Source organism: Pterocles gutturalis, unplaced genomic scaffold (assembly GCF_000699245.1).
Source record: "Pterocles gutturalis isolate BGI_N339 unplaced genomic scaffold, ASM69924v1 scaffold28247, whole genome shotgun sequence".
Classification (NCBI taxonomy): domain Eukaryota; kingdom Metazoa; phylum Chordata; class Aves; order Pterocliformes; family Pteroclidae; genus Pterocles; species Pterocles gutturalis.
The window spans coordinates 2,775-28,446 of NW_010116285.1; the positions used below are offsets into that span (position 1 = coordinate 2,775).

The window sequence follows — 25,672 nt, forward strand, 5'->3', positions numbered from 1 at the left end:
AAAATTTCCTCTGTAGTTGAGAGACCCTTCCAATAAAACAGTAATACAGCTCTGGCACACTTCCCTGACCACAAACCAGAGTTGAGAAAAGGCAGGATGTTGTAACACAAGGATTATCACATCAGTGTTCATTTCTGCAGTGTGTATTATCTATCTCAGGGTTGGGTTTTTTCGCTGTTTTTCCTTGTGTAAGTTAGCAAGATGTTATGCAGGTTCTGGCAATGGAGCAGTGATACCGATTATCTTGCCTCAGTGGCTCTTAGTTCTGGAGCTATAATTTTAAGAGAGTCCTCGTTACCCGGTGTCCGACTGACAGCCCTGTTACTGACTGGTGTTCATAGATTGTCCTGTGGTTCTTGTTACTGGGCTGCCACTACAAAACCATATCGTGTTAGAGGCATTTGTGGCCCGTGTCCATGATTAAAGGTTGAACAGCATTATGATTTTATGAAATGTCTGCATGAATATAAATAGTTTCAAGGTATTGCATGAGAACTTGAGGAACTGAGCATCTGAAATAAGTGCTACTACTTGTTGCTTTTCGGCTTTGAGATGGACCCAGGTTATAATCTTTCTGCACAATTTTCCTGGTACAGAGTTGTAGACTTAGTTGATTCTTTGTCTAAGGTAGAGATTCCCCAGTTCCTAAGTTTAAGTGTTTAAAAGGCAAAATAATTTTTTTTTTAATGAGTAAAGATAAATTTTTATTGTGCAATAGAATGAAGACCTCTCACTGTTGCATTATTAATGGTGGTGTGGCTTGGAAACTCGTAAATCAGCTTTCTTGATTGGGATTAGCAGATGCATTGGGCTATTTCACTTTCAGTGCTGCAGTGTTTCAGAACTGTAACACACTGATGTAATTGTAAATATATTTAACTCTGCCTTTTTTTTTTTTCCCCTCTTCCTCTAGCATTCTTTCAAGATGTCTACTGTCCATGAAATTTTAAGCAAGCTCAGTCTTGAAGGAGATGTAAGTAGTATTATCTAAACAGGAAAAATGTGTTTTACTTAAATGCCACAGCTTGTTTCTTTTACAGGACTCTCTACCAACAATTGTACTGAGCTGTACAGTTTGCAAGATTCCACACATCTCTTCCCCTCTTCCTCCAGCATTCTTTCAAGATGTCTACTGTCCATGAAATTTTAAGCAAGCTCAGTCTTGAAGGAGATGTAAGTAGTATTATCTAAACAGGAAAAATGTGTTTTACTTAAATGCCACAGCTTGTTTCTTTTACAGGACTCTCTACCAACAATTGTACTGAGCTGTACAGTTTGCAAGATTCCACACATCTCTTCTACTTAAAGAAGAGATCAGCGGTGATCAGTTTTCAGCCTCAAAGCAGCTGCAAACCATAGGACAGTTGTATGAGACGACTAGATTTGATGATACTTCTTCTAACTGGCCAGCAGCATGGGCAGTGTTCCATGTGCTGGGCCATATGAGAGAGGTCACAGGACAAACTGAACATCTAGTTTGTATCTGTGGTCCATCTTTCTTCTAAAGGAACAAGAGAGTTAAGGATGATAAGAGAAGATGGAAATGTGTTTGGTTTTGCTGATACCTTCCAAGTTGTCTTTTCATTTTCTTCACTTTTCAATTAAAAATGGAGAGCATGACTTAATTGGAATTAAAATATTGAGGATCTTATTCCTATAATGGTTGTCACCAGAACCAAACTACCTCTTGAAAAACCTAATTTTCTCAAACTTCTTTTCTCATTTTCTCTTTCAAAAAGCATAAAGAATATTGGTTTTGATTGTGTATTTTCCACCACATCTGCACTTGTTGGATAGTTTTACTGAAATACCGGAAAGCCACACTCTCTTTGATTTCTTACGTTGCAACATTAGATGGTAGGTTACCAGTGTGTCAGGATATCACACCATGAATTTGTGGTTCTGTGATTGTCACTGAAGAAGAAGTGAATCCTACCCATGCATATTTTCATTGTGTTGCTTATAAACCTGTTATACTTTTATATTTTATAGCCAGTAACTCCAGATCTGAGCTCAGTACAAGCAAACTTTTTGCCTATTTTTGTTACTTGTTGTGAAATAAATTGTACCATATGATCTTTGTGAAACAGCTGTTGCAGAGAACTGGCTAGTGCACTGTAGGTAAGTAACAAAACTGGTATTGCACTGCAAAAGCAGTCAGCTCTTCAGATTTCTTGGCCGTGTCTGTTTCAATGGAGAATTACTTTTGGAGTAATACCTGAGCAATCTGTTCTCGAGGGCAGAAATGTTTATTCCATGATGCTTGTGAGTAGTTGCAAAAGTCAAATTTGACTCCTGCTCCATGCCAGCGTTTTCACCAGAAATCCTGCCATAGTGTGCAAGAAATATCAGGCAGCTGGTTTGTTCAGTAGATCCTTAGTTGGAAGCCAGAATTATTGAGTAGCTAGTTTGCATAAAGGGTTTGCTCGGTTCCCCTAAGCAATGATTCAGCAAGTTGACTGACGTTAAACATAATATTTCAACCACCCATTTTTCTCAAAAAAAAAAAAAAAGTTTTTAACCTTGAGGGTATAGAATAGTCACAGCTGAATCCAAGACCTGTTTTGTGCAATAAGGAATTTGTACATTCTGCCTCAGTGGTATAGCGATTGATTTGTTTCAAGATGAAGAAACTGCCGCTATTAACTGGCCTGCGTGCTTCAGCCTGGTACTATTTTCTCCTTCCTTTAAGAAAGGGGAGGGAGTTGAGCTGGAGTTAATCTCTGCTTGCAGTTTCTGCATCTATCCACAAGAGACTATAGAAGGATTCTGTAACAAAGATGTTGCTGTTGTTCTTCATCATATTCTCTATCTTTGCACTGGGAATGGGAAGCCTGTATTTTAGTCGAGACTTCATAGGTTACTTGCCGGATGATGTCAGGTTACTCGGTTTTCAAACATGAATAGTGATTTTTTTGAGGACAGGAAATACTGAGATGTAGATATCTTGAAAGGGTCCTGTTCTTTTTAGAAGAAATAGAGCCTTCTCAGCTTCCCTGTTAGTGATCTGTGCTTCTCCCTCATGTTCTGCTCTTGCCAATTGGATTGAAATCATCAGGTGTAAAAACCAGTTGGAGGACCTCTGAGGCATGCTAGATATGTGGGGGGGAAAAAAAACCTGTTTCTCTGCTTTAGTCTGGCTGAAACTCCTCATGGAGTTATACACTAGCTGCGCTTTCACTGCCATGTCCTGGAAAATTTTGTATTGAACTAAATGGAAAGTCAGTTGGAAAAGCTCTCTTGTCTGAAAACACATAGTACCAGCACTACGGTGTACCAGGGCAGTGTGAGACCATGTAGTCTGGAATTTCAGTGGCTGTTTTTCATAGGCAGAATAGTCACCCTGATGAGACCTGTGTCTACTCTACTGAAGTACTGGAGGCAGTCGCCTGAGAGACTAAAGTGTAATCTTTGTGGGTGCTGAATTTGAAGACGGTCCATTTACTGGTAGAGCAGCCAGCGAAAGGTTTCTGTCGTTCCTGGGCATACGTATGTACATGGCGCTTGCTGGGTCTTTTGACCAGTGTCAGGGGATCTGAATCCAACTTGTTGTGTGCCTTGGGTGGAAGGACAGAGGAAAAGATGGCTCCCAAATTGCAAATATGCTGTGTATTTTCTCAGTGTGTGGTATCATGTTATAGTAAAATACTCTGTCCAAAGGACTCAGAAAATACTTGGAGCTGGGTGGAAGGAGATGTACCCAGCTCTGCTAAACTCACCAGGTGACTTGCTTCAGATTATCCAGCAGTGCTGGTTAATTAGATAGAAATGCTGTATGATTGCCTATACTAATGGGCTTTGGTTTAGGAATCTTTTGGGCACACGGATTTTTCTGAGGCTGCATTGCACACCTCCATTTGCTGTTTCTGCTGGTAATTGAGTCTGCTAACGGCTGTTTTGTGGTGTGGCTGTGGGCCAAACTGGGGCCACTATGCTGGATGGAGCTGATGGGAAGAGACAAGAGAAAGAATGGTTCAGTTGATCAGTGCTTTTTTGACTTCCCACCTCCGCACCGTAACACAGACTGTCGCAGGAAGGCACAGTGGTTGCTGCCAGAGGAACCTATTCAGGACAGTGTGATCTCTGCAGAATAGAGGCAAAGGTAGTAAAAAAACATGGAATTTTTTTAGTTAACATTTGTCCTCCTTTTAACAATTTGCATGTAAAAAGATCCTCCAGGGGTATTAAGATAGCTTTGTCCTGTTTATGAACCTGGTGCTCTGTTGGTGTCAGGAACCAAAACAAAAGTTTCCAGGGATCTTTATCAAGAAAGCTTAGTCGTTTGTTCACTGAGGAAACAGCTAGGGCAATTTCAGGTGTTAGTCACTGCACCTTGCTGCCAGAGGTTTAGGTCTCTAAATTGAACTCAGCAGAGTGGGATTTGTGAATATTTCTCAGCTGTTTGTATGAAAAGCTGTGGTTTAGCTGAACCTGCCTGTGGAAGGCGATACAAGCTAAGCTGTTAGCTTGCACTGAAGCAGCTGAGAAGAGTTGATTCTCTGTTCTGGTGGCCTCCTGTTGGAAGCTACAGTCCTCAGGAGAGGACGATAATAAACAGCCGATAAAATCTGATAACTTCAAAAATGTTACTACTGCTTATTAAGTGAACTTACCTGCAAGTCTTCTTAGTAGAGGTAATTTGAAATGTCATTTGGTTTTGTTAGCCTCGTGGTGCTTAAACCAAGTATCTGCAGGCATAGAATTCCGAAAGGAGATTGTAATTACTTTTTTTTTTTTTTAAGTGTAGCCTGTAATCCAAAGTAAAGTATGGGCTTCACATCTAAAATCCTTCAGACTTTGACAGCAGATACTTCAACTTTCATTTGACTTAGCTTTCTTTGGTCCATTTCCTTCAGATCTATCCAGAAAACTCTAGATTTTTAGAAGGTTAAGGTTGTTGAGGAGATTTGGAATGGGTTAGGCTTTTGCTGCGGTAATATATAATCTATTTGTATGTATTTTTTGTTATAATAAGTGTAACTGTGAGTGGATTTCTGGACAGTACTCCTCAGGAGAACAGAGTTTGGTGGCTCTTAGCAGAATTCAGTTTTCACAGATACCTGATATTTTCTTGTATTTAAAAAATTGGCTAAATACCAGCTAACCAAGAGGTACCTGTTTTATTAACTGCAGCAAGGACAGGATTGCATGATTTAATTTTGAAATTGGTTTTCTTCTTTTTCTTGTAGCATTCTCTCCCACCGAGTGCATATGCTACAGTTAAGGCCTACTCAAATTTTGATGCTGACCGGGATGCTGCAGCCCTGGAAACAGCCATCAAGACCAAAGGTGAGGAAAATGTGCCGTGGCTTTGCTTCTGCTGGTAAGACGGAATGCTGGCATGCAAAAAAAAAACCAGAAAGCAGCATCTCAGGACCAATGTTCTCACATCCTTACTCTTGGATACCTATTTTAGGAGATGTGGATTTCTCAGGTGTCACTGATGAAATCTTGACAGAGTTAGATTTTGAACTCTATTAACGCGTGCTTTAGAATGTGCTTTTGAAGTTTGTAGCCAAGAGTTGTTGAGCTTATCACTGAAAATGTCTGCTTTTTTTTTTCTCTTGACTCATTAGTACTTCAAATTCTTCTACTTTTCTGCCACTGAGAAAGAAGTGTCAACTTCTGTGGCAGTGATCTGAGACCAAGCTCTGAATCATGGATTTCTTCTTGATTATTGGATTGGATGCTTCTTCTTCCTTTCAGCTCTCCAGACAGCTGAATATGGATGGTTTGAATATTTTCTCCTGGGTTTTGAATTAAATGCTTGCGTATCTTGTATTATTATGGAGTCAAAGAAAGTCCTAGAAACAATCTAGTTTCTGAAATGATGTTGCAGTGTTTCAGGGGCAGGGCAGTGTGAGAGCCCTCCGCTTCCCTGAGCCAGGCTCTCAGGTGGGCTTCCATCTCCTTAGATCAGTGTGGGGATCCACCACTGCTGCTGACTGATAGGAGACCATGGTGGAACAGGGGACAGATGCAGCTGCGTGGAAAAGCCTGGTGTACTGCAACAATCCAGAGTACAGGCAGTATGAACTACAACTCTGGTATTAACCTTGGTGGTACTCCCAGGGCAGTGATCCTCTGTCCTTGTCCTGCTCTGTAACAAAGAAAGGGTCTCTAGATTTCTTCCCGGCCAGAGAAGCAACAGCTGGGCGTAGCTTTTGCGTAGATGTTAGGAGAGGGAGAAATTTAAATGCCAAACAGTTTCTCATTAGAAAGAAATGCAGAGTCTTCCATCAGTGCCAACAAAGCACATGTTTGACTTGCTATAAAATGTAAAATATTGCCCCTCCCTAACAAGCATGAGGCTTCCTTTTGCAAGATTTATTAATTTAACTGGAGAAATCCCCTGTCTGCTCATGAGAGTAGGTTCAGTTCTGATTTTGAATCATGTTATGGTTTGGTTTTATTTTAAATAAATCCTCTTGCAAGAGAGGAGTGAATGTCATCGTGTTTGGCAGGAGATGCTTTGTGTGTACCTAGAGTTTTGTCTGGGCTTAATTTTTTCATCTCTGATTATAGCACAAAAGTAAACATGTCACATATACCATCAGGCTTTCAGGATGGGTACAAATTTACACATTTTCACACTCAAGCTGTTATTTTATGCGAAAGGAAGTTGCAGTATCCTTGGCAGTACAAAAGCTTTTCCAGTCAGGAAAATAAAGCTCGTGTCGTTTTTTCACTTTCTTCCAACAATGGTAAGCAGTTTGCTGAGTTGGTTTTTAAGATACGTGGAAACATTTCGTTAGAGAGATATTCCCAACCCTTTGAACAAATAATAGGGAAACTTATTCATCAACCTGCGTGTTTGTAGGATTGAGTTTATCTCTGCTTATTAGCTTGCTATCGAGGAGCTTTTTTGGGAAGGTGGCCTTAAAGGGGACAATCTCTTTGTTTTTAATACTGAATCTTCCACCGTTAAAACTCTCAAAGGAAGTATTCTTGGGGGAAATAAAGAAGAAGAGTGTTAGGACCCATCTTTCAGGTGCACTTTGAATACTTGGTTACAGGAGCTTTTAATCTACTAATTTAAAAGATTTGCTAAGATGTGAACTCTCTAAAACACATTTGGGGTTTTTTTCAAATGAAAATTCTGAATCATCCAGACACAAACTGGTTTTCTACAAACACTGATGTAAACAGCTACACAGGGAAATTCTTCTGCAGGAAAACATTTTAAAATATTTATGGGAAATATCTTCATAGTTTTTGAGCCAAAAATGTGACGCTCATAATGAACAAACAGTAGATACCCACAGCAGCTACCTGTTTCCCTAGGAAGCATCACTGATTCTCTAGCAATTTGCATTGTATGCGGAAGGTAGAAATAAGCAATATAAGCTATCTTAGAATTGTGAAGAGTGATGTGACTTGTTCATCTCGTTTTAAGGCAGTGAGAGAAACGTAACAGGTTGTAAATACATCCGCAAGCTGTTTTACAGGTTGAGGTGGTCAGTTCCAAAAAAACATGGACGTAGGAACCAAGCATTTGGGGGCTTTATACAGGATAAAGGACTACTGGTATCTGAAACCCGTGCCTTTTCTTTGTGTCAAAAATCTGGGTTTGTACATGCTGTAGTGGGCCTGTGTTTCACAATCATCAAGGTGGTCTTTGAAATTGTGTCCTTTATAAAGCAGTACTGTGGAAGTGATATCCCATGGAGTCTGATCTCTGGGAAAAATCATTTGGGGATACCTTCTGCATTTTTATATAAACAATATGCAGGTACGGTGTTTGCAGTCAGGGCGGGCCAGTTTTGAAAAGCTACCATCTAATTATTTATCCAGCTGTTTCCCAGTAATGCAAACTTCCTGAATCAGTCATGAATCTCCATTTTAGTGATTGTGTGTAAAGTGGGTAAAGCTTATTTTACTGGCTAAACAACAGCTGTGTATTTGTTTTAGGGCAAAGATCTGGGGTAGAGTGTCTGACTGTTCTGCTCTATATAATATCTAAATATTCCAGCATTCGTTCATACTCTTCAGATTGATTCCTCAGAGGTTAGCCATCTATTTATCTGTTGAGGGATCTGTGAGAAGTATTTTGATGTGTTTCTTGGGGCTTAGATCTATCTGCAAGAACTATGCTGCACAAATATATTGCCCGGCCATTTGTTGGGCTTTGAGTGGAGCTGAATTAAATGCAGGGGTTTTATAGATATCCAACAGCCTAGAAAGAGAGATGTGCAAAAGTGGCTCTAGATGATATAAAACCAGCAATAGTTCAACCTCGAGTTTGTGTGATGCAAATAACTTGTTACAGTTCTGGCTTGTTCCTTTTGTAATAAATGTCACTGATATGCCAGTTTCATTTTTATGCTATTTAGTTTTTCTGTAGTGAGTTAATCTAGTGCCTTCGCGTGTCACCATGTTGGCTTTTTGCTGTATAGGACAAGAAGCTGTGTAATTTTTGTATAATGCTCCATTGTGCCCTGGGTATAGACTAGCTCAAGTACATGAGCCTAAATAGAAGAAACTAATGAACTAGAAGAGTACTAACAGAGCATGTGTTAGGTTTCCTTTTAATTCTTTGTAGGAAAGAAGACTGCTGAAGTGTCTCTCTTCTGTTTCAGAGTTATTCCCTAGCATTGTAACTTTGTGTGCCTCGAATACTTTGTTAAAGAATTTGTCAGACAAGGTTGTGAGTAGTTAATTACATTCAGCCTAAACCACAACCTTTTATTGAGGTCTCATGGTATACTTTTTTATTCCATAACTGTCAGAATTCAAACACAGGTTTGTTGTAGGAAAGTGCTTAGAACATACATTTATAATAAATGCATTATATCCAGAAATTGGTGAAACAATGATGAGGTGTAAAGCGTAACAGGGGTCTTCTGTAAGATTGAGTTCACTATTTATATAGTATATCCATCATGCCCATACCTTTTAACAGAGTTTTTAATGGTATAAAGTAAAAGTTTAGAGGGAATCTGTTGACATGCTGGTGAGGAAGGTAGTGCCTGAAGTCCACCAAACTGCATCAGTCACATATTCAGAATATTAATAGTATCAGTAAAGAAATATCTCATTGCAACGTGGTTTGAGTTTGATGAGATCTTGCCAAGCAAAATAGCAGAGCTGAAATTATGGTCTTATCTCAGTTTTTCCCTTTGACTCCGGTTGGATCAGGGTTTTGTCCAAGGAAAATAAAGAGACTGCAGATCATGCGCTGTGTCGAATAGTCCTGGGACTGTGTTGGTACTAGATGGCAGAATGGTGTTGAGGTTTCACAAGGGCTAATCATGGGCGTCTCCCACGAATAATTTGAGGCCAACTGCAGTCCCATTTCATTCATCTCTGTAGTACCTAGATGCTGTTAGGACAGAAATAGCTTCTGATATTCTGTCTGTGCTGTCTTTGAAAATGAAATTTGAGAGAACAGACTTCTAGTAAATGAGCTGAATGAATGTATGCCAGCTCGTGTACAGTGAAAGGATGGTAGCTCTGTTCTTGCTTCGTCCATGCCATCCATTTTGTTCAGAACAATGCTGGCGCTGTTGTTTTGGCCTATGGAAATTCAAGTACAGTGTCTTTTAAACAAAAAAAAATTAAACTCTAACTGATCATTTTGGTTATGTTAATTTCCTCTTTCTTTTTTTCCAATCTTAAAAACGCAACAGATTGCCTCTTTCAGAAGAAAAGTTATTAATCAGAGGGTTGGAGTTTTTTTAATCTACTCCCCCCCCCTCCTCCCCTCCCCATCAAATACATTTCCATCTGCAAGGAATTTTCTTGTTTAAAAAAAAAAAAAAACAAACTGTGAGCCACAATGTCTAATTTTCAGTTGCCCATTGAGAGAAATGCACTGATAAAATCTGCCCAGACAGAATAAATTTGGAAATAAACTTTTGTTTCATTACCCTGAACCTTCCAGAGACTTTAGTGAACAGCAAACAAAAATGTTTGAGCTGCTCTCCTGTTCCACCCCACCTCAGCAGATGTGAGTCAGCATCCTGTCCATGCAGCATGATTCCCAAGTGTGAAGTACGAGCACTTTTTTTTCCATTAAATGCCAGAGCAGTGAGTTAACTTCATATTTCCATCCACAAAGCATATGAGTAAGAACCTTGGACGCAGTCCTTTGTAGCCTTCTAATCTATCACAATTGTGATAAAACTTGAAAATGTCATTTGCCATTTTTGAATGCCAGGAATGGTTTAAATTTAGAATTTATTAAAAAGCTTAAGACACTGGCTTATGCTGTGGCCTTTCAACAGCTGAAAGGCCCAATGTCCGTGTGTCTGTCTGTGTGTGGCCGTTTCTGGACTTTTTGTTTTCTTTTATAAAATGGGAACACTTAAAAATGTGCAGGAGTAGATTATGGCTAAAATGTGCAGTCAGCATGTTTTCAAACCAAAATTGATAACTAAGACATATGATGCTTTCCAGGGCCCTTTGGCTTTTCCCAGCCAACCATGTGTGAATAGGAGCACTGATGGAGGTCTGCCTCACATGAGCTAAGGACGTGAGGCTGTCGAGTCCATTATTTTATCATGAAAAATGGGGTGAAGAGGGAGAAAGGAATTTTGGATTTGATTCATCTTTTTAGATTCTGTAGCCGGGGGCTAAAAGGTCTTTTGCAACTTTCACACTTTATATGATTAATTTTATAGTATCTGTTGCAGTCCTTTGTTTCAAGTTGCTGTGAGGTGACTTTGGGTAGAAAGGAAAGTGTAGATGGGTTCTGGCAGGGGTCCAAGTCCTGCAAGTAGCTGCTGATCCAGTCTTTACTTTGTTTTTATCAAAAAAATGTGTGTGCAAATGTGAAAGAAGCTATTCATAATACTTGCAGTAAATGGAGAGACCCGAGCTGAAACTCCGCGCTTGTTCTGACCTCTCGATTAGAGCCACCTATTTGCTTCAAAACCTGTCATGCAACTCACCAGAAAAAATGACTAGTTATACATCATCTTTCTGTTTGCAGAAGAATATGCAGTGTATTGGATGTGCAATATGTAGAAACAGTTTTGCGTCTTCTAAGCTTCACCCAGTCAGTCTGGAAATAGTCCAAAACAAATGGTTACACAGCATAGCTATAGGATAGCTCGATATTTGAGCATTACAACGCAGGCTGTTCTAGCTGTCTCCTCTGTCTGTCCGTTTATAAGCTATGCTGACTCTTTTGTTTGGAAGACTTTATTATCTGGACATTACCTCCAGCTGTGCTGTTATTCTCCACCTGTGTTCGAATGGCATGTCCAGGCAGCTTTGGTTAACCAATCATGTATGTGAAACACAAATGGACGTTGTACCCAGGGGCTGAATTAAGTGATACAGACACGAATGTGCATTGGAGAATTGGGGAGGAGGACTCAAATTCTTTCATTTGTATCTTTTTACAAAGCATTCTAAGAAAAATATTGTAATTGTCCTACAAAAATGTAGTTGTTTGCTCTTTTAAACGGAGTAAGAAAATCAAATTCAAAATGATATTTTACTTGAGCCGGGCTATTGTGTCCTCACCCAAGCCCTTTGAAATTTCGGCCACCTCCCATTTGATTAAGTACACCTGGGCTGACCTTTTCAGTTCTGTTCAGATACATTCAGTGTCGAAGTGTGCCATGCTGTTTTTCTTATTTGTTACTCCAAATCTTTTTTTTTCCCCTGGCTTCTCTGTATCTCTTGCTAACACATCTTTTGTTTTACCTTGTAGCAGGCGGGCTTGCATTTCTAAACATTTTTCTTTGAGTGATGGAGACTGGCTTCTTGCAAGGGCAGTTTCTATAAGCTCTCATAGTAAGAGAAGATATTTAATATAACTTTAATGCTTAGTTAAGGGAATATAAATGCAGCTTGTTTGGCTTTTTTCTGTTGATGTGAGGAAACAAAGAGTACTTGCCCTTGCAGAGAGCAGTTTCAGAGACTTGGATGTTATCAGGGCATGGCAATTGTATGTCAGTTGGGTTAGAGCCCTGTCACAGGACACCCAGATAAGTCAGATGCTCCAGGTTTATCTCAAGAAGCTCAAGAGCCTCCAGTCCAGCCAGGCTCTGGGTTGTCTTTTGAATCACCAAGACCAAGCTGCAGGTGAGAATTGTGATCAGAGGAGGAACTGTGTCAATCCAAAGAACACAGGTTCAGGAGTATCCACTTTGAAAGAAGCAAGTGAGGAAAATGGGAGGGAGTTTAAAATGGAAGTTAGTAGCAGTAGGCAGGAGCAAGTGGACAAGTTACAAGATGCTGCCTGCATTGGAGAGAACATAGTGAGTAGCTGTATCTAGGAAGTAGCATCTGGAAGTCCTGCTTCCTGTACAACGTAAAAGGTTTTTCTCTGTCTGCATTGACAACCTCCTACAGGTTCTAAGCTGTAGTGTGCATTAGGTTCTGTTGACAGCCAAAGTGTCTAACCCTAGATACACACTTTGGCTTTTAACTTACAATAAATCTTAATGATTTCCCTGCATTCAGGCTGCAGTTGCATTTAACTGCATGGACTTGGAAAACTTTGCTTAAAACTAAACCTTTACTGATATGTAGTTCACTTAAAAGATAGGTTGGGAGTTTGAGCATACAAGTTGTCTAGGCACGCTAGTTAGAATTTGGCATGGATCTTCCAGTGATGATTTCAAAAAAAGTAGCACATCCGTAGTTCTTCCAGTGTCAAAAACCCCTTTCATCTTCTGAGCATCTGACCTGCTGAGGGAATGAAATATCCTGTTTTATTTTCCCACTTTTATGTTTGGAGTGATAGTTAAGTGACTATGGGTTAGATAGAAAATACAACTGCTTTATTAAGGAGCCTTAATTGAAAACACTCTGCTGAAGTGACAGGGCAGGCTTTAGTGAGTACAAGTTCATGTCAGTTTTAAAGCCTGTGTTCTGGAGCAACTTTTGTTGCAGAATAGTGTGTGACTGAACACAAGCACACAGACACACAAGTGAAGCAGAAAACAGAAGTAGCAAAGCCGGTTACAAACTAGACTTTGTGGAGGTGTATACATGCCTGTGTACACAAAGATCTGCATCACATCAAAAATTTGGGCTGTAATTGGTTGAGCTCTCTCCAAGGCCAGGACATGGCATATACTAAGTAATAAGAGCTGTTAAGCTTTGCTCCAGACAGTGCATACGCAATGTTTTGAGTGTTGGAGAGCATACTAGTACAAAGAGAACAGTAACGAGGATGCTTCTTTAACTCTTTCTCTTATGCCTTTGTAGGTGTGGATGAGGTCACCATCATCAACATCCTGACAAACCGCAGCAATGAACAGAGGCAGGATATTGCTTTTGCCTATCAGAGGAGAACCAAAAAGGTAGCAAAATATGAAGGAACACCGTGTATTAAATATTTTTCTTGTGGACAGATAGTTTTTTCAGGGCTTGCATGTTTCACAGTTAACTGAGTGTAAACTGGAGATAAGTATCATTTAGTTTATCTTTTCACCAAAATTAAAGATGTGTGTCCTTTGTCCATGCTGTCACAGTTCAGAACTAGTGGGACTTGCAAATTTGTGGAGTATGCACAACTGAGACTGAAATCTGTTGGAGACAGTGGTCTCCTAGCACCTCTAGAAATCACAGTGGATGATACATCAGCCAGCCAGCCACAGGATTCTCTGGTGAAATATGCTTAACGATAGTGAAAAGCAATTGACATGAAATGCTTCAGTTTGAGGAAAAGAGAAAATTGAGATACCTTAGTGGATTTTTTTTTTTTTTTTTGGTTAAGACAGCTCAGCATAAGGAATGTATTCTATTTCTGTTCATAGAGCTATCTTAAATGAGAAATTACTGCAATCAGTTGTGCTACAAACAACGCAGATGTGGAATAAAGTGATGTAATGAGTTGAACTATCACTTGGTATTATCCTGTCAGAAATACCTTTGGTACTGATCTGTTGAGGGAGAGAAATCTGTGTGTAGAATTCTGTGTAATGAGTCTTAGTATCTAGAAGGCAAGAGCTGTTGTCTTGACTCTTGGTTTTGAGAATCTTACCATAATTGAAGTTTTATGCCCACGAAAGAGAGGAAATCTGTATAGAGTTAGGATTATGATGAATGTATCTCTTTCAGGTTTGCCAGACCCCAAACGGTAGTCCTCCAATAGCAGCTCACAATGCTCATCTGAAACCAAATGTAAATCTAGAGTTAGATTTTGGAAATTGGACGGCTTTTATGCATGGCTGATACAGACACATGCAGAAGCACACACAAGTTGGATGCATGCATGTGGGCACGTGGTTGCACCCTGGTGGTCACGCCCTGTGGGCATGGGGAGAATCTTGTGTGTAAGTGGACCCTAGTAGTGAAATGCATCACTTAAAGCTTTGTTAAGTGTTTTGCATGACCACAAAAACACAGTCAAGAAAATACGCAACTTTTTTTTCATCCAAATTATTCTCTCTCAACTTTTTTATTTGTTGCAACCCAAGAGCAAACTGAATTTATCAAGTTTAACCAGTGCCAAAGAACAAAACAGTCTGTAGAAAAGGATGGAAATTTGCAGTAGAAACCACTCAGTGAAATAAACAAGTGAATGGCAAGAGAGGAGGAAGTGGGATATGAAAAGACGTGTAGGTATATCTTCTAGGAACAGTGTCTCATGGTTTTCTTCGGCAACAGTTTGTGCAGATTTCTTTGGCAATGTGTAGTGTTGTTCTAGGCTGCTCATTTCGTCTGCTGCAGGATTTCTCAATAGATCATTATGATTTTAAGAAGTCACAGGTCTACCTCTATTTTTATTCATTTTAGTTGAGCTGTATCTAATAGAAACTATTGGTAATCTTGAGGAACAGGCTTTGATCTATGCAATCTTTCCCCATCACCGGCATTAATGGAGCTACCAGGGAGTAATGAGGGTTCTGCATGTCATGTGTGTCTTTGGATGTGTCTGCCTGGTCCTAACTGCTGCTAATAATCTCTGACTTTGAAATGAATTGAATTTGAAATTAACTGCTAATATCCAGATACTCATTCAGAACGTGTATGAAAGCCTTTTGTCTTCACTATTTATAAATTAATGATATCTGTCAGTTATCTGCTTCCCACTTCTCTCTTAGAGCGCTCCTGGCCATGGCAGAGAATGGCGGAGTGAAGACCCTGCTTTCCTGGCAGGGGGAGAAGACCTTATTTCTCCAGAAGCCTGCTAATATGAGGGCAGGTGCTTGGTTCAGTTTGAGGTAGTGATTTGTGTTTCCTTCAGCCTTCATACCAAGGTGCAAAGATTGCAAAAACTTTCCTCAGCTATTTGGAATTCGTGGCATTGTCCTAAAATGTATTATACAGATATGCGATATCTTTGCTGCTTCAGCTGATGTCTGAAGAACCTGCTTTCACACAAATAAATGATGGAACGTTGTATCCAAAACTGAGTTTATTATACTGAAACATTTCTTAGACTAAAGCCAGCAGATGCCCAAAACCCCCATTTGCTGTCTTGGTCAATCCATGCAGTAAGTGCATAATACAGCATGAGTGTATATTAGTGCCCTGGATTAAATGGGTGACTAGAAACGAACTAAGTGCCTTGGCTCTTTATTCCTCTGGTACAAACTTTTCTGCAGTTTCACTGAAGTCACTTTCTCTCTACCCCTTTTCCCCTGCCCCTGAAGCTCACAAGTTGTTAGTGTAGAAACCAGCAATTGAAACACAGCAATTCTCTTCTGAAGGCTAGACTTCAGTTTAGGGAATACATTGGTCTGTGTGAACCCCAGACTTGGTCCCAGGGTTTTCAGCTTTGTCACTACACTGCAATGAAGCTGGTAATTAGCATTATTCAAACTACATCTGAAACTCATAAAAGAGGCCATGCCTCTGACTTTATTTGCTACAGATCTGTATACATCCTGTGACCGTACCTGACTGTGTCTTTCCTGAGGATTGACGTGACCATTAAGAATAGAGACTTTGGCTATACACTTCTGCTAGTTTCCTTGAATGCAGGGATAATTTTTCTGTGGTGAGGGATGATTTTTTTTCTCCTCAGCTAGCTGTTTGGGAACTGGGCCTGTACGGTGGAATAACTGTGTAGTCAGTTTTCCGATGTCTCAGCTAGTAAAGGGCTGGGATAATAGGAAAAACACAAATAATACAGTGCTACTGGGAAAACTATGGGAGTATGATGGAGACGTGCTGACCGCAGGGAGTCAAACTCAGATCTGTCTGTGCTTATTAGCTCCAATAAAATGTCTGTGCTTCAAGACTGGAGTGGAGCTGTGCAGATGTGTCTGCACCATGCTTCCCAGCACTTTGTCAGCCACCGGTGGATTTCTTCTTATTTTCAAAGGATGAGAAAAAATTCCTTTGCCCTAATTTCTTTCTTAGGCTTTCACAAAAGAAAAACTGTTTATGTTCTGTTTCCTTGTCAATTGTGTAAGAAACACCATTGCAGGCTTGGAGACTTAAAGCACTGCAGGCTAAATTCTCTGGAGATCAGAAGTGAGATTTTTTTTTTTCTTCCATCATCCCTCCTTTTTTACAGGAACTTTCTGCAGCACTCAAGTCTGCTCTGTCAGGTCATTTGGAAGCAGTGATCTTGGGCTTGCTGAAGACACCAGCACAGTATGATGCCTCTGAATTGAAAGCTGCCATGAAGGTAAATGAGCTTTGAAAATTAAGTATGTTAGTCTGATGTTGCTGTCTCAAGAATGAGTATGGGCTTCATATCCAAGGCTGCAGTTTTCAAAGATGTCCTGTTTGGGTTTTTTTGTGGTTTTTTGTTGTGGTTTGGTTTTTTTTTACTACAGGTTAAGTATCCATCTGCAAGGTATCCAAAATGAGAGAATTTTTGTAACTATGTGATTATTAAACTGTTAATTAAATCATCTCTTTAAGGAAAAAAGTAATTTTCATCAGGTCAGGAGTAACCGATAGGCTGCTTTGGCTTGTTGCTGCTTTGCTGGCTGCTCTTAAAAACAATATATGGGTTCACAGCACAAAAAAAACATGAAGAGAGGAGCTGTTAGCTGGAGCCATTAAATCCTCTGCTAGCATTTACAGGCTTGAACAGTAGTTTCCAGTTACTGGGTCATACAAGTGATCTTGAAAGAACATCCTGTGCCAGACCTGCCTCTGTATAGAACACAAGGAGGAGGGCGGGGCATCAAAAGTGGTCTTTGGAGAAACAGCGCAGCAGTGAGTCACTGTGTTCAGTCCCCTACAATCACAGGCAAGCATGGAATAGTTTGCTAGTTTAGAAGTATCCACTCTGCAGGCCACTAAAACAAGATTTTGAGAGGTGTTCATGCCAGTGCATTCACCTTTCTAAGCAAAGGTTTGGGAATTTCTAATTATCACCATCACTTAAATTCTGAATGTTAATTTTTTAAAAATAATTAAAATACAAGTATTAAAATATGTCTCTTGCAATTCAGACAAGACAAAAAAAAAATTAATTTCTCTAGGCTATGAAAAAAGAGTTAAAAAACAAATAAGCGAACAAAAACAGCCCCTCCACCATCTCCCCCCCAAAAAAAGCCCAAACCCAGAAAACCAACCCAGTATGGATATGGTAACTCTTCGATTGTGGGCCAAATCCCTTCTTTGAGTAATCGGCTGCTGCCCTCTTCTGGTTATAGTAGAGGCTAGCCATAGTCTGCTGTGAATCAGATTGTCTTGGGGGTTCTGGGGGTTTTTTTGATGTCTTACATCTGTTATGTTATATTTAGGATGAGCATAAACTTATATAGCATTTATGCTGTATTTACGCCCCGAGACTAAGTCACTACCTCAGAGTAGCCGCAAATGTAGAGTACTCTATTCACTCCATAGGTCAGCTATTCCCAACTCCCAAGCACCTAGTTTAAAGTTCTGAATTTGCCTGAGCTTGAGTTTTACTTGATACATAGAGCATAGTAAGCTATGACATGGAAATCAAAGTTGGATAAAGTTATCATTGAGGAGTTAATTAATTATTTTTTCTAGTACACATTCTTCCAAAATACTTGAAAAAAATTGGACAATCTTAAATTTTGATAGCCTTCATTTCTTCCCCAGATACCTGTTAGAACCACTCTGTGGAAACCTTTCCTAATTCTCTTAGTTGTGAGACAGTTTTATAAAATTGCTTGGGTTTAGTCCTCTCTCTCTCTTTTTTTTTTTTTTTTCTTCAATAGAGACACTTTTTCCAAGAAGGTAGTTTTCCACATAGTTACGTCCATTTTCCACATGTGAAAGACTGCAGCATCAGAGGTTTTCCCAAGATGTTACCCATCAGACTCCTCTTGGAGTCCTGTGGAAACCATGTTTGCCACATACAAAATTACATTCTGTTATGGATGGGCTTAACAAGCAGCATCCTAACAGGAGGCACATCAGTGTTTTTTCTGTCTGCTGGGAGATGATGAGGTTAGCTTTGGTAGGTAAGAAACAGAACAGAATGAAAAAATTACTAGTGGAATCTATTTTTTTAAAAAGTTTGGTTTCAAAATATTGAGGCATCTGGCTGCCAGGTGGCTTTACCAACTAGTAACCCAGACATCCTTAGTGGTCACTGGAGAGAGAAGCATCTTCAGCTCATCCCAGTTAGTCTTCTCCAGGAGCAAGAGTATTGTAGTAGTGTTAGTAATTTCAATTATTTTTTAATATGTTTATAAAATAATTGAACAAGGTTTAGAGCACATTGATCTAGCCACATTATTTTAGAGTATCTGAGTCGCTATAAGGTTTAATTGGTAGCTGATACATTTTTATGTTGTTCGTAATTTTGCTAATTTTTAAATTTTGCTAATTTGCTTTTGTTTGTAATTTTGCTAATACCCATATTATTTTTTAAATGGTAGCGATGCAGCTTAGTTCAAAGTACTGATTCTTCATTGACCTTGATCACAGAAATGGCTTTGAAATATTATATAAGACCTCTCAATTCATTCAGCTTTTTAAAAAAATATAAAATCTGAATATTAACCGTATTATACTAAATAAATTTTTATTTCTTAGTATAGCTAGTAGTAATGTTGCTTCATCTGTATTTGTGCATTGTGAAGTACATGGAAATATGGACAATACAAGAGGGGCTATTTGTTAGCTAGAAATTGAGAACATACTTAAGTCTTTGCTGACTTGGAGGCAAGGCCAAGGCTAATGATGGTGTCATCCTTGGCTTTGCAGTGGAGGAGTTGTATGGAGGGAGGTGGGGAGAGAAAGCAAGGAAGAGCAAGTTGATTACTGTCCATTTGCCTGCTAAGAATCAGATTTTCCTCCTGTGCTTTGAATGGACAGAAAACAGCCACGCATGGGCCATGATAAATTGATCTCGTCCATTTATGCTGGAGGGGAGGCCACTGGGTGTCACAGACACTCACAGCAAATGCACATTGCCCAGAGAGAATATCCACAGGCTCCCAAAGCTATTGGAGTAGCATTTGGCAACTAAAAATGTTCCATCTGGGGTTTCTCAGGTGCATTTAGCCAAAAATGTCCCTGAATGGTTGTGAAACTGTTAGAGTAGGAGAAAGGAGATGTCTGTAAAATACTTTTAAACCATTCGAGTGTACCTGTTCATTTCTAGCACCTAACTGAATCCTATTTGTGTTGCAGGGTCTGGGAACTGATGAAGACACACTCATTGAAATCATCTGCTCGCGAACTAATCAGGAGCTTAGTGAAATCAACAGAGTCTACAGGGAAAGTAAGTTTACTTTGAAAGTTTCAATGTACTGTGTTTTTACATTATTACTTGGATAAGTTCCCCTCAATGTGAATTTGAGTATGTGAGTTGTTTACACAACATCTGATTTGATTCTCTGGCCGTTGGACATAAGATACTGTTTTGTACTGGTGTCCTGGATGTTTCTGTGTGTTTATACAGTTTCATCTTGTTGCTTGGTAGCAAACAAATTGGAGAGCATTTACTACTCTTACAAGTTGTGTCCAAAAGAGTTTTTTTGTAAGCTACGTGCATTCTGTACATAGGGACAGAATTAATTACGTTAGATTTATGGATTCTGGGATCAATTATGTAATGGGTAGGTGTACCTGAAATCTACTGAAGCATGCTTGTAAGTTTATTTGATAGATCTGCCAGAAAAGACATGGAATAAAATTTCATAAAAGCATATATTCTGTTTTTCAACTTTTTCTGAAGCAGATTATCTGATTGAAGCTATAATTCTTAGTTGATTATAAGTAGATATAAGAGTGATCTAAGATCCATCCTCAAAAAATATTACTTTTCCTTTAATATTTCTTATATTGGCCGTGCTGTTTGGGTTTATTGCAATTCAGTAGGGCAGCTGTCCAGTGCCTGTTTGTTTCCCTCAGCTTCACAGTTGAGCTTCACCACAAATAGACTGAAATGCAGAAAATTGCTGTGTGCTAGTGCTTAGTAGTTGTCAAACAATTCTGGTAAGGTGCTGGATAAGTCAAAAAAGAAAAGCAAAATTGAAGTAGTTCTTAATGGCCGGTATCGAAAAAAATACATATTGGCAATTAAAGTGTTTAGACACCAGACCAGAATCCACACAGCATTCCTTTGATTTATCGTAACAGCTTTTTTCTGTTATTAAACTTGTAGTTGCAGTTGTCCGGTGATAAATCCGAGTGGAGAAGGTCCAAATGCTATGTTTATCACAAGCAAACTTGCACTGGCAGCTAAGAATGATCTAACGGGATGCTGAGCTGAAAACAGTATTCCCTTCCTTTTAATAGTCTTAGGCTTTCCTGTTCTTTCCATGACAGCATGGCAACTCTCATGACTAGCTTGGAGCAATGTTGTTTTTGTTGTATGCAAGCCTGCGTTTGTTTTCATTGTCTTCCAAGTGTGACTTAGATTGTAGCTGTTTTTTTATGTGCATAAAGCACAGTAATTAGCAGCTGTTCTTCTTACAAAGCAGTGTTTGTAGGACACCATTTCCTTGAAGAGAATTTTCTGTTTTCTAGTGTACAAGACAGAACTGGAAAAGGACATTATATCAGACACATCTGGTGACTTCCGCAAGCTAATGGTTGCCCTGGCCAAGGTAGATCTGTTCATATTTTTCCACTTTTCCTAATGTGCCTTCCCTTTGGTAGCTGACTGATGGCTGCCAGTAAAGCAACTGGATTTCTGATTCACTTTTAAGTTGCCTTTTATTTTGACTGTCTTTTGGGGAAAAAAATATTCAAATGTTGAAGGGCAAAATATTTTGACAGAAGTGCAGCATTCATATCATCAGCTTCACAATGGGGATGGAGCATACTGTTAATTATTTAGCAAATTCAGATTAAAAAAATCAAAGAGAAAGGAATATGTGTATAGCAGACTGCTTACTGTCTGTTAAACTTCTAAATACTGCTATCCTTGTTTGAAGGGCAAAAGGTGTGAAGATACTTCTGTGATTGACTATGAGCTGATTGACCTAGATGCTAGGGTAAGTGGTGTTAATGACCATTAAATGTCGAGGGTTGATCACACTTTGGGGGATATTGAAAGTAGAAATGTCATGGGAGTGAGAAGCATTTATGAAAGTAGGTGTGTGTATTTCAGATTGTCTGGGACAGTAATGTTCGCATGCTATCAACGTATCTGCCACTTGCAATCCTGGTATCCTCATTTATCAGTTTTCACGGGCTACTTATCCACTCATACCTATACAGAAGCTCTCTGGTATTTCCCTTAGACATATTGAGACAGAGAGCTTACCAAAAGGAAACACATACATTATGAGCAATGATTGCAACCACATAACTGGGTAAGATTGAGAGAAGTATCATGGAACTTAGCGGCTGCTAATGCTTATTTATTACATCTGTATCTGTCTTACTACATCTGTATCTGTCAAAAGCAGGTTTGCTGAGGTAAACAGAGCTAAATACAGAGTAAAACCTGTACATAGAGATAAAAACAAACTAATTAGTCTTAGTTTCAGATTAGATCCATAGATCTTGTCCTAGTGATCTGCCCAACCATGTGTCCTTTTGTGTTTCTCCCACTGACAGAGTTCCAGTAGTGCTTGTTTTCCAGTAAGGGAATTGTTTACGTTTGCGATGGCTTCTTGGGTAACTCCTGATTTTCATTTTGCTTTTAATCCTAATCCCAGGAGCTCTATGATGCTGGTGTGAAGAGAAAGGGAACTGATGTACCCAAGTGGATCAACATTATGACTGAAAGAAGTGTTCCCCACCTGCAGAAAGGTACTATTCAAGAGACAGATTTATTTTTTTCTTGTAAGAGAAACTTATACTGAAGTGGTAACTCTCTTGTCCCAGATATAGTTGAAATGAGTGTGAGAAGCACTCACAAAACATAGATGTCATAAATTTTAATTCATGTCCAAGCCGTCAGTTTTTTCAGAAATAGTTATTTCTGTGGATGCATTAATCTCACAGTTTGAATGTGTGTAGGGCTCTTTTTTGCAGAGATGTAACTGCTCAGTTATGTGTCATACACTGAGAACAAAAACATTACAAATCTAGAAAACGTAACTGCAGGAGACCTTCAGAAATCCTTTAGCTTTTCCATGTGTCCTAGGGTAGGTAGCCTAGCTATATCATGTGTTCAGATGACAGTGAAGACTCAAAGGCAGCTGTGATATTGCTGTAAGAAGCACATGGAAAAGACATTTGAAGACTTGTCAGGGCCTAAATCACTGTTGTTTAAAAAAATACTAGTACGGGATTGAGATGGTATTTTGCCAGATTTTGGAGGTGGTCAAGGAAAACAAAAAGGCCATAACATGGGAACTTTACTAACAGCTGACAAATGTAGGCTGTACTTGAGACAAACTTCTCAGAAGGACTTGGACAGATATTTTTTAATCATGTGTCTCTGCAGTGCTGTCTCTGGTTTTGATTTGGGTGGTTACTTTTACCACTTCCTGGTTTGGTTTTGATTTCACCTGTTTTCTTTGTTGTGATAGTGTTTGAGAGGTACAAGAGCTACAGCCCATATGACATGTTGGAGAGCATCAAGAAGGAGGTTAAGGGAGATTTGGAGAATGCCTTCCTTAATCTTGGTGAGTTACCCTTAAGTAAAGACTATCTTTAGATAGGAGCTTTCCAGTGCTCTTGCAGGGTATCGTGATAAGGATAGGGCTGGCTTCCTCTGTGGCTGGATGAGAAATCAACTGGACATTGTGGCATAATTTGATCTACTAGTGTATTTTAGGATATTATGGGTATTGAGAAGTAGCATACTTTTGCTCTCTGCAAAATATAAACCTTGCTTTCCAGGTGAAAATAACAATCCATGTGTTTTGTGATCTGTTGTTAGTTCCACTTTTGTTTGATATAGAGGCTTAATGTTTGTTTCCCCAAACCAACAAAAAAGTTGGAACTATGGCTGAACACATTCAATATAGTATTCAATATAGACATAGGTTGGAGAGAGAACAGTGTGTGTGAGAGGAGAAGACAGGCTGTGGACAATGTTAAAGGCTAATAAAAGAGCTGATTTGGCACTGAATTCTCTGAAGTGGGGAGGCAGGGTGTAAGGCTGGTACTGTGACATGAGATGAAGATGACAAGGATGTCACCAAGTTTAAGAGGAAATTCTTTAAGAGGAAAATCCATTTCAGACTAAAGGTGAACTGAGAGCTCTGTAACGTAAATGGAGAATAAACAGAGCTCAGCCTTGAAAGGGAGACTTCATGCTCATGGATTAGCATACAATGAGTGTTTTCAGAAAAGAGGTTGCTTCTGGAAGTGGAAGAATGGATTGTGGTGTGTGCAGAGGAGGGCTAGCATTCTGAAATGATACTAGCAATGGAGGGAAATACTTTCTTAGATTGTAAGCATTTGTGGTTCTACCACAAGTTTAGCCAAACAACTTCTAAGTAACAAATCAAGTAAAAATAATTTCTCTGTGTCCCCTTCTGGCGAAACCTTTGCTGAAAACCTTATTTTGACTACTTATCATGCTTTAAAAATGGCTCCAAGATTATGTGTTCTCCTATTCCATGCATGAGCACGATGTTTAACTATTCTTCTCTCTCTTCAGTCCAGTGCATTCAGAACAAGCAGCTGTATTTTGCAGACAGACTGTATGATTCCATGAAGGTAGGGAAGACTGTTCTTTGTTTTTACTCATTTTTATCATGCCATTTTTTCATCGGATTTTAATTCCTTAGGTGCTTTTATTCATATGATGTGTGACTGGTATTTAGATAATTTAACAATGACTTAGTATTGTTCAAAAGCATTCTTTAATGGTTAGAAGCATAGACCATCTATTCAGATGCATCTGGCATAAGGAAATAATAGGGAGGGGTCTCAATACTAATGATCTGTATTAGATCAGTTGATTATAATTAGGAAAGTTAGACACATCTTTTGCAGGTAACCAAGAGCTGATAGCAGTAAAGGCTGTTTATTGAAGTGCCAAAATAAGACACTAAATTGGCCTCAAACATTTTCTCTAGAAAAGGGCTGAAAGAGAAGTGCCTGTGACAGGCATTAGGCAATACCAGGAAGACCTCCTGGTGAACCAGAACTGCTGCTTACAGTCAGTAAGTAGCTAGATTTGTGACTGGCAGTTGGTCAGACACTGCTGATGAGAAACGTATGTTCATGCCCAAATTCCTGGATCTTGATAATGACTTTAGTTAGAAGATTTAATGCATTGTATCTTTTATGGCTACATTTCAGTTGCCTGTAGTTTGCTCTCTTACCATGAGGTATGGTGGCCCCTGACACGTTTCAGCTGTTGCAGTTCTAAATGTGTGTCTGCTTATAGGGCAAGGGAACCCGCGACAAGGTTCTGATCAGGATTATGGTCTCCCGCTGTGAGGTTGACATGCTGAAAATTAAGAGTGAATTCAAGAGGAAATACGGAAAATCTCTCTATTATTTCATCCAGGTAAGTTTTTCAGCTTTCTTTTTATATCAGTTGTAGGGGCCTTTGCAGCAGCCTTCATTGGTTTAATCATACCATTGGAATTCATGGGAGGTGTTCTAGAGGCTGCAGTGAGAATAATATGTTATTATCCATGTACTATTGAAAAACCCACCTTTAACTTTACAACTGGTAGACCCGGCAGCCTCTTGAAAGTGTATGTAAGCTTTGTGCAATCAGCTGATGTGTTAGGAAGGAAAATTCTTTCTACCTGTCCCTTTACTCAGGCCAAAAGAAAACAACAAAAAAAGAATTGCTCTACGATTGCTGAATGAAAATAGAGCATCTAAATTGCTGCTCTCTTTCATTTCAGTGCCTAAGCAGTAGGCTTTTTAGCTAGAGTGATTTTTTTCCGTTTCTGTGATGGGGCAGGAGCTATACATGCTAGGTTTTATTTAACTCGGGGCATAGGTAAAGAGCTTGTGCATCCGTTTATAAAACTAGTCTTCTAGCCACCCCCACATCAGCATCTCATACATTTTTCTTTGTGTAGATGAAGTTCAGTCAAAATCTTACGCCAGAATATTTTCCGAAAGTTGTCCATTTTAGATTAAAAGCAAATTTTCAAAATAGTGAACTTGATGTATGATTTTTACAGTAATCGGTGAGAAGGAACAGAATTGAGTCCTTCAGCTTTTCTTTGTTGTGTTACTCTTTTTCATAGCAAAATGTCTCTCCCTTGGCCTTGCATTTGTATTGCATGAATGATAAATCATTTCAGTTCACACGTAAGTAAAACTCAGTCTAGATAGTGTCCTCCAGGCTGACAGGGCTTCAGCTGTGAAACATAGTGTATCCCACAGGTTTAGAATATGATGCATGTACTTTTCACATTTTTTGACTGTTTCCTCATATGTATTTTCTATTTTTCTTCCCTTGCTTTACAGCAAGACACGAAAGGTGATTACCAGAGGG

General features: G+C 39.3%; 1 protein-coding gene across 1 annotated transcript; it reads left to right on the forward strand.

Moving 5' to 3' along the window:
* Positions 1 to 925: 925 nt before the first annotated feature.
* Positions 926 to 25,668, forward strand: ANXA2 (annexin A2; the record flags this gene model as incomplete). The annotated part of the gene is made up of 12 exons (XM_010075465.1): positions 926 to 973; positions 5,190 to 5,289; positions 13,168 to 13,262; positions 16,430 to 16,543; positions 19,486 to 19,576; positions 20,827 to 20,906; positions 21,237 to 21,296; positions 21,966 to 22,059; positions 22,785 to 22,880; positions 23,864 to 23,922; positions 24,599 to 24,721; positions 25,645 to 25,668. Coding segments are annotated over exons 1-12 (984 nt in total), but the record flags the coding sequence as incomplete, so codon positions are not given.
* Between the last annotated feature and the right edge of the window lie 4 nt (positions 25,669 to 25,672).